At 36.7% G+C, this 13,323-nt stretch overlaps 3 protein-coding genes across 3 annotated transcripts in view; all 3 read right to left on the bottom strand.

Moving 5' to 3' along the window:
- LOC137078441 (homeobox protein Hox-C4a) overlaps positions 1-12,803 on the bottom strand; it is a 38,389-nt gene extending 25,586 nt beyond the window's left edge. The window contains exon 1 of the mRNA XM_067445719.1: positions 12,376-12,803. Within this exon, the coding sequence (XP_067301820.1) occupies positions 12,376-12,434 (59 nt within the window). The 5' untranslated portion in view covers positions 12,435-12,803. The remainder of the gene's footprint in view (positions 1-12,375) is intronic.
- On the bottom strand, positions 859-3,240 carry hoxc5a (homeobox C5a). The gene is made up of 2 exons (XM_067445720.1): positions 2,621-3,240; positions 859-1,806 (listed from the first exon to the last, which is right to left on the bottom strand). Exons 1-2 carry the CDS (start codon positions 3,108-3,110, stop codon positions 1,592-1,594), a joined length of 705 nt encoding a protein of 234 aa, XP_067301821.1. The 5' UTR covers positions 3,111-3,240; the 3' UTR covers positions 859-1,591.
- Positions 4,393-6,954, bottom strand: hoxc6a (homeobox C6a). The gene is made up of 2 exons (XM_067445722.1): positions 6,065-6,954; positions 4,393-5,474 (listed from the first exon to the last, which is right to left on the bottom strand). Exons 1-2 carry the CDS (start codon positions 6,465-6,467, stop codon positions 5,173-5,175), a joined length of 705 nt encoding a protein of 234 aa, XP_067301823.1. The 5' UTR covers positions 6,468-6,954; the 3' UTR covers positions 4,393-5,172.
- Positions 12,804-13,323: the final 520 nt, after the last annotated feature.

Genomic DNA, 13,323 nt, shown 5'->3' on the forward strand with positions numbered 1-13,323 from the left:
GCATTTTGTTCACGAGTCAACGCTCTTACGTCCTTTGTTTGACATGGGCCTGGGTTATGTGATTTCCGCACATTGGCTAACATCATGTCTCCTTATCTAAATGACAAATTTCAACAATAAGGTTTCATCTTTAAGTATATGCTTTACGCAGGTCGAATGGTTTAGTATCATATTTCCAATGAATTTACGAAAGAAAAAAACGCCTATTTATAATTTAGTATCACGTAGTATTTAATTAAATGTGCAAACCATCTTATTGTTTGTAAGGGTTTTGTACACCAAAACGTCACTTTGAAATGTTTGTGTAAACTTCCGCCGATTTGTTAAAAAAGGAAACAGTTGTCAGTGTCTGATGGGTGAGAGGAAGTGCTGTAAAAGTTTATTGGGGTCATAAAGTTTTATGTGCCTCCGTTTAAGGGCTACTGTAAATAAGTGACCAGAGCGTTAAAGTTCAATCATGTCTCATCACTAGAAGTATACACATGCACACTTGATCCTCGATTAATACACCAATATTTTACCAAAATCATATTATTTCGCGCAGAACGTTTTCTTCTCTTACACGAGCTATCAAACAGGCCATGAATGAAAAAAGTGCATGTTTTAAGAAATACTTTTCTTTATCAATGTTGTTTTAACAGACAAATGGACACTTACATTCCATCGTGTTCATTTACAACTAAACCTCAATGAAGGACAATATGCTTTTACCCCAGAGTTGACAACTTCCTCATATGTTTGGCAGTCTTGTTACTGTAATTAATTACTAACTGGAAAAGTATATAGTTGTGGCTTAACAGTGAAACTTCGAAAACAAACGGTTTGAATCAACAAAAATAATGGATCATACAAATGCGGTTCACACAAAAGTAGGTCGTGTATTTGTATGAGGGGTATCAATAAGCCACTCCTTACAGTCGTTACAGAATGCATAAAGAAAAATCAAGAGCGTGTACATTAAGAAATACCAAGGTACCTGTCTGTAAAATTAGCCCCAAAACATATTCCTTTAAAGAGCAAAATGTTCTGATTGCACAGTATTTCAATAGACATAATCCTCAAGATTAAATTACCATTTGGCTGCTGGCTGACAGACAATATGATAGACAGCGTTTAATATGACACTACATTTGTTGCATTATTATCATTAAGTGTGGTTTACCATCCTTGTGTGGGTATTATAGATGTATTTACGACAGACAGTACAATGGATAAATAGACACGTTCCATCAAAATTCAATATGCAATGGAGAGATTGATGAATGTTCAAGCACAGCACCACATTATTTGCACTTACATTTAAGTCAACGTAACTGGATGCAGGCCTTGGTATATGGTTATTGATACAAGTGATTTTAGTAAAGCATTCAAAAAGTTTAAGCTTATACATTATTCAAATAACCACCCCTCGGGAGGGAGCACTATCAATAAATATGGAAAATATGGACATATTCACACAACATGATATTGTAGACAAATGAAATACATAAACTGCTGTCAACAACAAAATCTATTTTTAAATCCTTTGTCGTTTTCGTTAGCATTGACTTTATTTTCAGGCTGTTTCAATTGAAGCCGTGCAGCACATTATTTAAAGTCCTCCTTTCACTTTCAACTTTGAGTCCTTCTTCCACTTCATGCGACGGTTCTGGAACCAAATTTTAATTTGCCGCTCGTTCAAGCAGAGGTTATTGGCAATCTCGATACGTCTGCGACGTGTGAGGTATCGGTTGAAATGGAACTCTTTCTCCAACTCCAGAGTCTGGTACCGGGTGTAACTGGTTCGTGACCTTTTACCGTCAGATTCTGAGGTGGCATCAGAAAGATATTGGGTTACCTATATGTAAAATGTATCGACTGTCGTCCTCATGCATATTAGTATGAAATGTATTTTCATTATCACTGATGAGGTTGCCACCAAACACAATCCATAAAATGTAATATGGATACATCAAGCATTATGGAAGCCAAAATGAAAACAGTGGACAGGTGGTGTGTCGCTAATATTTATTTATTCTGAAATTAGGAAGTGTCATGCACAGAAATAACACAAACGTGATGAAACAATCATAAATGTGTGAAGGCCACGAGCTTCCTAACATGCCCTGACCCACAAAAATAAATAAATAAATACAAATAAAAAGACATTGCCTCACTACTTAGAGGAAGCAAACTGACATTATACTTTTGTTCTTTGCTTTACTACTCCAGCGGTGCAAACATGAGTAGCCATAGCTACTGCCAGATAAAGTATGTGCATGCAATGATTCGCTCGTAATCTCATTTTACTCGAATAACATGCAAACTCCCTTAAATGCTTAAAGCAAGAAACAATACGTAAATTTATATGTAATCTTTTTTTTGTGCTTTTCTTAACCAATTATTTCTCCATAAATTTGACCGGAGATCACCTCTTCACAGTAACAGGACAGGTTTACGAGCAATAGATGCCTTTGTCATAAAATTTACGGCCGCTAGTTTTATTATTTCCTGCGTTTGGCCTATAAAACTCAAGAGGAAAAATATGGAGCGACAAAACGTAGGAAGGAGATGCAATGACGAGGATGAGATGCGTGCAGTTTCCCCTCTCTTCTAAAACAAACTTTAAACGTAACTTTACCGTGGCTCATGTGTAGCTTTGTCATCCACGGATATATCTGCGGCTGCGACTGGTTCTGACGCTGAGTCGAGTTAGTTTGTTGTTGCTTTATGGCTGAAGTAGTCTCCATTTTGATATCGTCTGTGCGGCTCTTGCCGCTGGGCTTCTCCATAACTTCCATATTCCCCTCGGCTTTTTGGCTCAACAGTCCGTGACTGAGGGGGTTGTACCCGTGAGAGCTTACGAAGCTACGAGAGCCCAGAGCTGAACAGGACTGTGTTCGCTGGACTGCTGCACTGGTCCTTGCACGGTCGGTTGTGTTTATCGCCTCCCGTCTCAAAGAGTTGGAGGGGATTTGAGAACTGAAGGATCCGCCGAGATCAAGTCCTTCGTACGCGTAATTGGACTGGTGGAACTCAGAGTGAGCTCCATAGTTGCCAAAAGTGTGCATTCTACAAGAGGAGGCGTCTTGCGTTTGCTTAGAAAAAGACTTTCCAACGTATGAGCTCATTCTATTTCCAAAACAATATAGTAACCTTAGAGAGAGAGAGAGTCACAAAAAGCACCCGGTCGCGACAGAGATTGAACCAGCTAATAAAGTATACATAAGTTATTTAGAAGTTTTATTTGTTTATTAGACTTTATTTGTATTTCTAGAGGACGTTAGGCTTGTCCTAAAAAAGAGCAGGATTTATAGGTGGAGGAAATCATTTTCTTTTTTTCTTGATACGACGTGCAATGCCCAAATATGGAATGTTTAAATAGAATCACGTGCAGCTCTTGGCCAGTCATAAATTGGCTTGATCCCCAGGAGGTTATTGATAGACAGTGAAACGTGTCCGATAACTTCTCGGTATGGAAATCATCTAAGGGTCTGGGCTAAAAAGGGCGAGACCGTTAGACAAGAGCGTCATCTGGCGTCTAATACTGGACAAAGCGGCCACACACACACACACACACACACACACACACACACACACACACACACACACACACACACACACACACACACACACACACACACACACACACACACACACACACACACACACACACACACGCCTATGCGATACGATGTTATGAAAAATCAAATGTCAAGGCGATATAAATAGAATATGGAGTACGTGATTATCGCATTAGTTAGACTACGTGTTTTTCTCCCGATTCACAAGTAATGTTTTCTCAGCCTAATTGTTTCTGATTATTTCGTGGGTGTGTTGCTTTTTTCATTTGCGAAATGAATCCCCATTATGATTATAATATGACTCTTAACTGTGTCAATGTAGTATGTGCATTGAAGCGGCATCCCAAAACCTAATTTAGAGTTGTGCCACTAAATGCAAAGCAAATGTGGTTAGAAGAATTTTCTCAATTAAGCATTGTCGCCGTCATGAAATAGAGGAGTTTCATTCAAAAAATAAAGCTTTGCCTAAGTCATCAAATACTTTAGTCATTAGGTATTAATAATAATTTGGTTGCATTATTCCATTCAAATAATTGGGTAGATTAAACTTTAGTTAATCGGAGTACACATTCGAACAATACACCAAACTCCAATGTAACCGTGCATTTAATTAGTTATATGGATTTGAATTGCTCACAAACTCAAATATGCGGGCCTAAATAAAATTTCGTAAATAAAAGCTGCTTCAATACGAATAATAAGAGTAGTATAAGTCTTCTAAGATTACTCAATTCTAAAACCCTTTATGATGCGCGAAGAGCGCAAAACTGGAGTCAAAATTAAGACAAGGTTTTCGTTTTCAAGAATTTTATTAAATAATACACAGTTTACACAAACAATATAATTGCGTACCAAGGTATATGTTTGTTTTCATATGGGTGTGATTCTCACTTTAAGACAAGTTTATATGCACACAACTACAAGTATGATGAAATGTATTTTTTGAAGTACTCTCGATAACTAATGTGCCAGTACAGCGGCATTTAGAACAACAGAACACTGACGGGGCAAAAGCAACATTAACAAAAAAAGAAGAAAAAAAGTAAAGAAAATGTATTTGAGGATTTAGGTAGTATAGTTCATCCCGTCAGTGTTTGTTTTATTGTACAAATATGCATCCACAAAAAAACTGAATGTGCATATAAGAAGTTTCCTTCACTTCTGGAATGCTTAGGGTACAGTTTAGAGGCTTAATAGTTTGGAGACGTAGCCTACTAATCAAATTCGAATACATTTTTCATCTAATGTAATTTTCTACTAGCCTATAGCAACATGATAATACTAGAACCACACAAATATTTCAGCTGTGGCATTGTCATCACGCAGCCAATAAGGAGCTATTTTCCATACAAAGAGAAGTGAATTGCTTTATGGTGGATAACATGTGCGTCTTTCTCTCTCTTAATCTCTCCATTTGCTTCTACGTGTGGGTATGTTAGTGGTGTGGTGGTGGTAGTAGAGCTTGTGTATGGTGTTCAGGTCGGAGGAGGAGGAGGGGGCAGTCAAAAGGAATAGCAGAGTATACAGTCCATGCATTAATATTTGCAAATTCTCCGTTTAGGTAGTTACGTTGCAGTTAACAGGCGTTCGAGAACGACAAATGGACTTCCTAATCTTTTTTTTTAGCTTCCTCGGTTTCCTCCTCGGTCTCCTTTTCGGTGTCTTGAGGAGTACCCGTTGACTCGGTCCCCGGTACAGTAGAAGTTAGATTGGTCTCTTTCTTCCATTTCATGCGCCTATTCTGGAACCAGATTTTGATTTGGCGCTCGGTTAGACACAGAGCGTTGGCGATCTCGATGCGTCTGCGTCTGGTTAAATACCGATTGAAGTGAAATTCTTTTTCCAGTTCCAACGTTTGGTATCTGGAGTAAATCTGGCGACCTCTTCTTCTGTCTGACCCGTACCCAACTCCTGTTGTGGGGAAAAGTGAAAATATATTTAAACACAGATTATAGATTTGCACAGATACATTCTTAATCAAATGCTAAATAAAACACGTCTGGGATCCTGGTGGAATAATCAACTTAGTGCAGTTTTTATAAGGTAACTAATATAACAATTTGACAAAAGAATGTAGCCTAGCCTATATACGCAGCATTTAACCCATATTACAGTCACAAAGCAACGCGAAACTTTTTTTCGAATTTCAGTGTTCCTAAACATTTCTTTCAACCATCTTTGCAATCGTGTGTTTTCGGACGAGTTCAGTCACATTTTTAACATAGTAGTGCATGCTCTTAAAATGGTTCAAAATGTACCTTTCGTTGTATATTTTTCTAACGCGCTCACACTTATTGCACAAGTTTCTGAAATAATTTTGGCACTCGAGGATTAAAGGAGGTAGCCAAATGGGATTCCCTCTCTGGAAAAGGGGGCTTTTATAGTCTGATGATTTAGTAGTGGTTTATGGGGCCATAAAATGTAGCTACTCTGTTGATAGGACGTATCGTAAAACAGACCAATTCCACCAGGGTATGTCCCAAGTCGCTGTAAAAACTCACCGCTGTGCGAGTTCATGCGCTGCATCCACGGGTAGATCTGAATGTTGTTCCCTTTCTGTTCCTGTGCTCCTGCACGAGCTTGTTCCAGGTTGTACTCCTGGGCAACGTGGCTCTGCGCACTGAGTCCCATACTAGTTTGCCTGCAACTGGGAAGCACGTCCTTATCTTGAAGAAACACGTTAGATCCATACTCGTACGGTCCTCGACTTGATCCAAACACAACGTTATCTTGAGGTGAATAGAAGGGGGACGCATAAATCCGATTTTGGGTCACTGTTGTGCCATACGACGAAAAATGTCTGACTGAATCATATGTGGTCGTGTTCAGTGGCATGTTGGGCAAAACCTCTTGCCCACCAGATAAATGGCACGAGAGCGACGGGTTCGCGAAATACGAATTCATACCTTTCCTATCGCCCTCTCATCAACTCACCCTCCTATCTTATTTCCCCTCTCTTAATCTCACACTTTCTTTCTTTGTGCTATGGGGTCTGCTTCCTTCTGTCACACACACACGTCTCCCGCCTGCTTTCCTAACTCTCTTTCAAATGAACTTCAGAAGGATTTCAATAATATTAATTTCCAGTCTCCGGTTAAGACGCGCAAAGCAAGTGTTATAGCCAAGGCTTGGCTCATGGAAGGACAATATGACAGCGTCACCTGACCACTTTCAGCCAATTGAATGCGCTGTGTACGGAGGAATATCGAGCTTGTAGCTTCTTATCCTTGTGGCTTCAGTTGATAAAGTTTAAGTAAACACACACACAAATACAGAATACGCACTCACACGAACAATAAATTACGTCTTTTTGTGCATTAATCAGCGAGTTGATCTGTTCTATATAAAGCTTCTCCACGTGTATTGTGAAGGTAAATCTAGACTTATCCTCGTGAATCATGCATTTTACAATGAGCTAATTTTCATCTCAGGTAATTACTTGGAAGATGGGTTTTTACAGTTGCTTACTGTCATTGACGTAGACTTAATGTCCTATATTTTTATATTTTATAATATGACAATAGGCTAATAATCATAACTATATTCACCTCTTCTTGGCGGGACAACTTTATTAGCTACTTAATTACAACTACTGGGTAGATTAACAAAATTGTAACCGTTACAATTAGATTAATATAACTCTGTTTTAAATAGGAAAATTGCCAAGGGCTCTTCACGCGTTATCTACGCAGATTTAGTATATCACAATCTAATAAAAAAATAATAATAATAAAATCACACGTTACATCATATTAAGACATATTTCACTGCATTATCGTCAGTCACCAAGTGAAAGGACCACACTATTCTTTTGTTATTCAGTAAATATATCCCTATAACGTTTGTTTCTCTATCTCCATTTCCTCGGGCTTTCATTGCGCTGAAGGGGAAACGTCTGTTCTTTTCCTTTCCCCATTTGTAATGTATTGATAATTTCAATGGTTAAAAGAACCCGAGTAAGGAGGGGGGAAGGGGCATCTTACTAAAGAATGCGTCAAACGCGCCTTGGTGCCATAAAAGTCACAAACCCAACTGAGGACTTCCAGCTCTGAGGCAATTACCCCTTTGAATGTATGGGGGCTGTGCAGCGAGTCTCTTATCGTGTGGACAGAAAGCTGCTATTGTTTTTAGCATTTAACTTTCTAGTGTATGTAGAATGATTATGAATAAAAAATTAATGCTATGAGACATCTTTATAAAACTAAGTAGCTACTCTGTTGACTGTATTCATTTAATAATAAGGATAAAATTAACCTTTTTTCCCACAATTTCTTACATTTGTTAACGATATTACCAATACACGTATAACTGTTTCCCTTTATTAAATACTTGTAGCTATATTAATGGAATGATCAATTTATATATTTTCATGTTTAAAGAATCAATAGTGGGAAAAGGACTAGTTTTAACCGAATGGTTAGGGTATGCTTCATGACCTTAATGCAGGCCACATGACGGAACGTGTGAGGCCAAAAACAGTGGTTTAGAAAGAGGTGCGCAAAACACGAGATTGACAGAACAGTAAAATTTACTTCCAGAACGACAGTGAGAAAAGGCATTTAACAGCTATAAAGCAGGCTAATCTGCTTAACGATTGATTAAATGCATACACTTTTTCTTTGTATTCTGTATAATCAATATTAAGGATTCATGTTTTTGATGGCTTGTCATATTTTGGACAATATTTGAGTTCGACACTAAGTCAGTCTACTAGGCATAGGCTATCTCTGCTAGGAGTATCTAAACATCAATATGGTAAGTGCTATTTGATCAGTTTTCGGCTACGAATATGATTTAATAATCTTTTATCTTTTAGTTAATTCATTAATGTTTATAATAATAATAATAATAATAATAATAATAATAATAATAATAATAATAATTTTTGATAATAATAATAATAATAATAATAATAATAATAATAATAGTAGTAGTAGTAGTAGCCTAGTAGCAGCAGCCTAGAAGTTTTAACCGGTCTGCAATAAAAGTAATAAAAACACGAATTGCCGCTAAATGAATAAAATATGTCGGTGTGGAATTTAACGTAGCCTATTACTTTTAATTTATAAAATATTACACCATGCATACTGTGAAAAGAAACTTATAAAGGTAATGTATAACAGTAATACAAAATATATTTATTGCGTGAAAAGCATGCGACCACGTTTTACCCATATTTCATTCATATAGCCTATTTTAGATTGTGGAAATTGAACCGTTGCCAGTTCAAATATATGAAATGAAATATTTTCACAACAATAATTATATTTTTAATTACATTTGGAAAAATATATACATTTCAATTGTATTTTTATTAAGCTAATAGGCTATGCCACTGGATAAGCTAAAATATTTCGAAACCGGAAAGCGCGATGCTGAAAACAAATCAGAGATGCATTGTCAATTCCTAAATCATTTAATTGTTTTCACTAGGCTATCTTGCGTGTAGTTCGGCGGAATTTAGATCACATTCTAAGATGTAGGTTGTATCTATATATCTGACTCTTTGATGTTCAATATTGCTCCAACGACTTTGAACTGAAAGCCTTTGATGGGAGATTTTTAATATCGTGATCTATTTTACAGCATCAGTCTTGTGAATGAAGTAGCGAGTAAAACACACCACACTCAGTCTGCAGTTGGTATGTTGATGTGACTGGAGAGAAAGAGCTTTAAGTGTTTTATTGCAGCCCTTAAGACAAATCGCACGGTTGTGTTTTAGCGTTTGAAGAGGCAATAAATAGACATCCCGTTTGGCCTGTATTCTCTTTACACTCGACGAAACTACGCGCTAACGTCCGCCAAAATCGTCCTTATTCTAATGCGTAATTTAAGTGATATGATGATCTGGAAAAAGGCAAGCTATGCACATCCTAACTATGCTCGGTAATGGCATAGTCTGCACATTCTCCAGAGTTAAATGAATGTTATCATTGGCCTATTTATTTGTAACGGATGTTCACAATAGCAAATTCCAGTGATGAGTCTTCTAGCTTTCTTATCCAAGCCCAACTTTCCTACCCTGTCATCTGTGTCGATGTATCTATGCGAAAACAAAATCCATAATAGTAACGTGACAGCTGTAACAGAGCTCTCATGTGCAGCTAAGCACTTATAACAACACGCGACCCGAAGGGGCATTATGGTTTTTAACTAGCACAAGAAAATTCTGTGAAATTATGTGGCCGCGTAATGACCGCCATGAATAAGACGTTTTGAAGTAGAGCGAACTCACATTGCCCTGCGGTTCTTGTAAGGAAATGTTTGGAATTGAAAGTTCGCCTGGAATTTGTTTTCATTTTCGTGGCAACTGAATTATGCCTTCTATGATTCAAATGCAATAGCGGTGGCAGACACGAGATTGGCCCAAAGTTTACACAAATGATAGTCAGATGGCAATAAATGTGTCAATTTCACAAACCTGTTTAGAACTTTGCTATTAACGTCAAGAATAACTGCAATACACAAATGAATAAATCTCATGCACCTTATATACGTACAGGCATAAGGATTAGTTGAATAGACTCCATTTTAATGGCAAACAAAAGACAAGCATTATCCAGAGGCTCACAGTAGAAGAACCCCGCCCTCCACTGGCGTTCTCTCTCTCACTTACACACAAATACACATATGCACATCGAGGAACCATATGCGAGCCCACACAGAAGCATTCAGCCTTAATAAATTACCAATCCAGATTTTAAAAAATGGAGCAAATGAGTTCATACAAACATAGCTCTGTAAGAGATTATTTGTTTCCTTATAGAAAAAAAAAACTGTTCATACACCATACACGTCTTTCACAAATAAACACAGCTTAAGTAAAACTTTTCCAGTTCCATTATTTAAAAAAAAGTTTGTCCTTACCAGCAGCTGCAAGTTCATAACAACTTATTTTAATATTGACACCTTTTTTTCCCTCCCCAGTCCAGCCGCACGTGGATTTCAAGAGGCCCATGACGGAAGGTCGCAGTTTTTTTTTTTTTTTTGGTCAGTGGAGGACCAACGGATTTTATTAACATGCTACCCCATAATAACATAACTCACTGGATATTACATTTTAAGCTTCATGTTTGTCAATACTGTCTCACAACTATAAAACTAATAAATACATTTTTAAAAAGTAGACGGACTGCTTCTGTATTTGTGTTTTGAAATGACTTTATTATTTACATTTTTGATTATTAATATCAATTGCTAAGAGCCCCCCCCCCCCCCCACACAATATTAAAAATATTTTACTTTAAATATTTTGCTAATTAGAAGGCCATATTAATATTAACCTGTAGGCAATGATAACCCTAGTAAAACAATGCTTTTGACATATATCTATGATGCATTTCTAGCAATTAAAAGTTAACAAATAATTACCAGCAAATGCCAGGCACATTCCCACATGATCATTAAGATCTGGGTTTTATATGTGATGATTTAGGCTCTGTATAATGCCTTGCATATGGAGCAGGCACAAGGTGGCAGTGTTGTTTGATTTAGTCCCACGGAACGACAGTGGTGGATGACTCTGTGTGTGTGTGTGTGTGTGTGTGTGTGTGTGTGTGTGTGTGTGTGTGTGTGTGTGTGTGTGTGTGTGTGTGTGTGTGTGTGTGTGTGTGTGTGTGTGTGTGTGTAGAGGGAGACGTTGTTGTTGATGTTGATCCTGATTCCGTAACCAATATTAAGATGTGTCTAGAGTGTGTAATCAGTTGTTTGCTATGTAACACAAGCAGTTTACGCTTTATATGAGTAGTTGAGCAAGTGTAAATGATTAGCCTACGACACCCGTTTGTCATCAGACGGACACAACCCAGAATACATCAGTTTGAATACAAGTTAACGAGACTTGTTACATTATAACACTGTCTATCAAAATATAGGCTCTCTCACTCATGAATATCTCACTTGTAAATACTTCACATTTTCTAGTGATATATATATATATATATATATATATATATATATATATATATATATATATATATATATATATATATATATATATATATATATATATATATATGTATATATGTATATATATATGTATATATATATGTATATATATATGTATATATATATATATATATATACACACACACACATATACATATATATATATATATATATATATATATATATATATATATATATATATATATATATATATATATATATATATATATAATATACACACATATACACACAAACACATAATAATATATAATAATATACATATAATAACGAGCAATGATGCAATCCAGAAAGGAAATGTGACAATAACTACCAATACCAATATTTTATAAAAATAAAATAAAAATTGTAAAAGGCCTTACATTCGTGGGTGTTCTCTAATTTGCACATTATTATTATACTACGAAAACATTCGTAAAGAAAAAAATGCAAATATTAGTCGGCTCCAGTATCCAGTATGCTATATCAGTATCAAATAACCACAAATTACAATCAAACACATACCTGACAAAACATGTAGGCTATTTAACTATTTGAAAGTAAACTAATTAACCCCCAAACCACACCCGCTTGGGCAACTTAACTAAACTAAAAAAGTGTACATTCATTTTCGCCGAGACAATTAATAATCAACAATAGTAGGCTACCAGAAAGCAACAACACAAGTCACTTGTCAACGAGGCTGTGCGTTCACAATCCATAAGTATTAGAGGCAACGACACAATAAAATTACATTTATGTTGTATGTCCCCCCTTGAACATCCGTATACAGTACTGTCAAATATCCGTGTATTGTGTAGCTACACATCTTTAAGAAGACAATAAGCAGCGTAGAATCTTTACTTACCAGCGTTCACTGTTGTCTGTGTGACGCACGTTCGATGGTGTTCGATAGCAGCACATCATGCTAGGCAACGGCACTAGGATCTAGATCCCATTCCCCCGTACTCTTAAAAATGTTAATCTTTCGAGGAGAAATTATCATATTTACACACGCTAAACACCTCAAAGCTCCAGCTAACAATGCTGTTTTCCCCTCTAGGGGATCAGATAGGTAAGAGACTGGGGAGGCGGCGACGTCTGAGGACAGTCAGTCATTACTAGCGATGAAGCAGACGAGCCAAGATGGTGTTATATTATAGAGCGTTGTAAAAATCCGCCTGAGATATTGAGTAAACAGAAAACGGGAAAAATATCTGGTGCTAAGATCATTTCAACACCACAGCGAGCTCGCAAGTCGATAGATGGGGATATCCAGTGGAAGACAACAGCACAAAGTTCATGTTCATAGAGTGAGTACCACGTGGTCTGACGCAACCAATGACCGCGTGTATTCAGTCGTAAACTTTTATTACTTAGCTGTAAATTCCCCCTCTAAACAACTAGGAATGTGTTACGTTTCACCCTCTCTCAAAGATCGCATTTCCAATTTTCTTCCTTCTTTTTCCCTTTTTTATGTCCTAAGTTGATGGCACTTATAAACCAGTTTTATATTCGTTATAGAATATTGTGAAAAACGAATCAAATTACTCCAATAGGTTACTATTAAAAGCTTAATAATACCATTAATATTTTTCGATACTGGGTGTTATGAAATTTGTAAACAGAATAAATAGGCTATAATGGGCAAAACTGTAGCCTATTAGGTGCAAGTTAATAAACATGTGCAAGCCCATTTTGCTCATCAGAATGTGTAAATATAAAATGGAAATACCCATTGTCCTGTTACCCACAATGACATTTTCAACAAAAAAGAGAAAGTATACATTGTCATATTTAAATGTGTAAAAATCTT

Source organism: Pseudorasbora parva, chromosome 6 (genome assembly GCF_024679245.1).
Source record: "Pseudorasbora parva isolate DD20220531a chromosome 6, ASM2467924v1, whole genome shotgun sequence".
Lineage (NCBI taxonomy): Eukaryota > Metazoa > Chordata > Actinopteri > Cypriniformes > Gobionidae > Pseudorasbora > Pseudorasbora parva.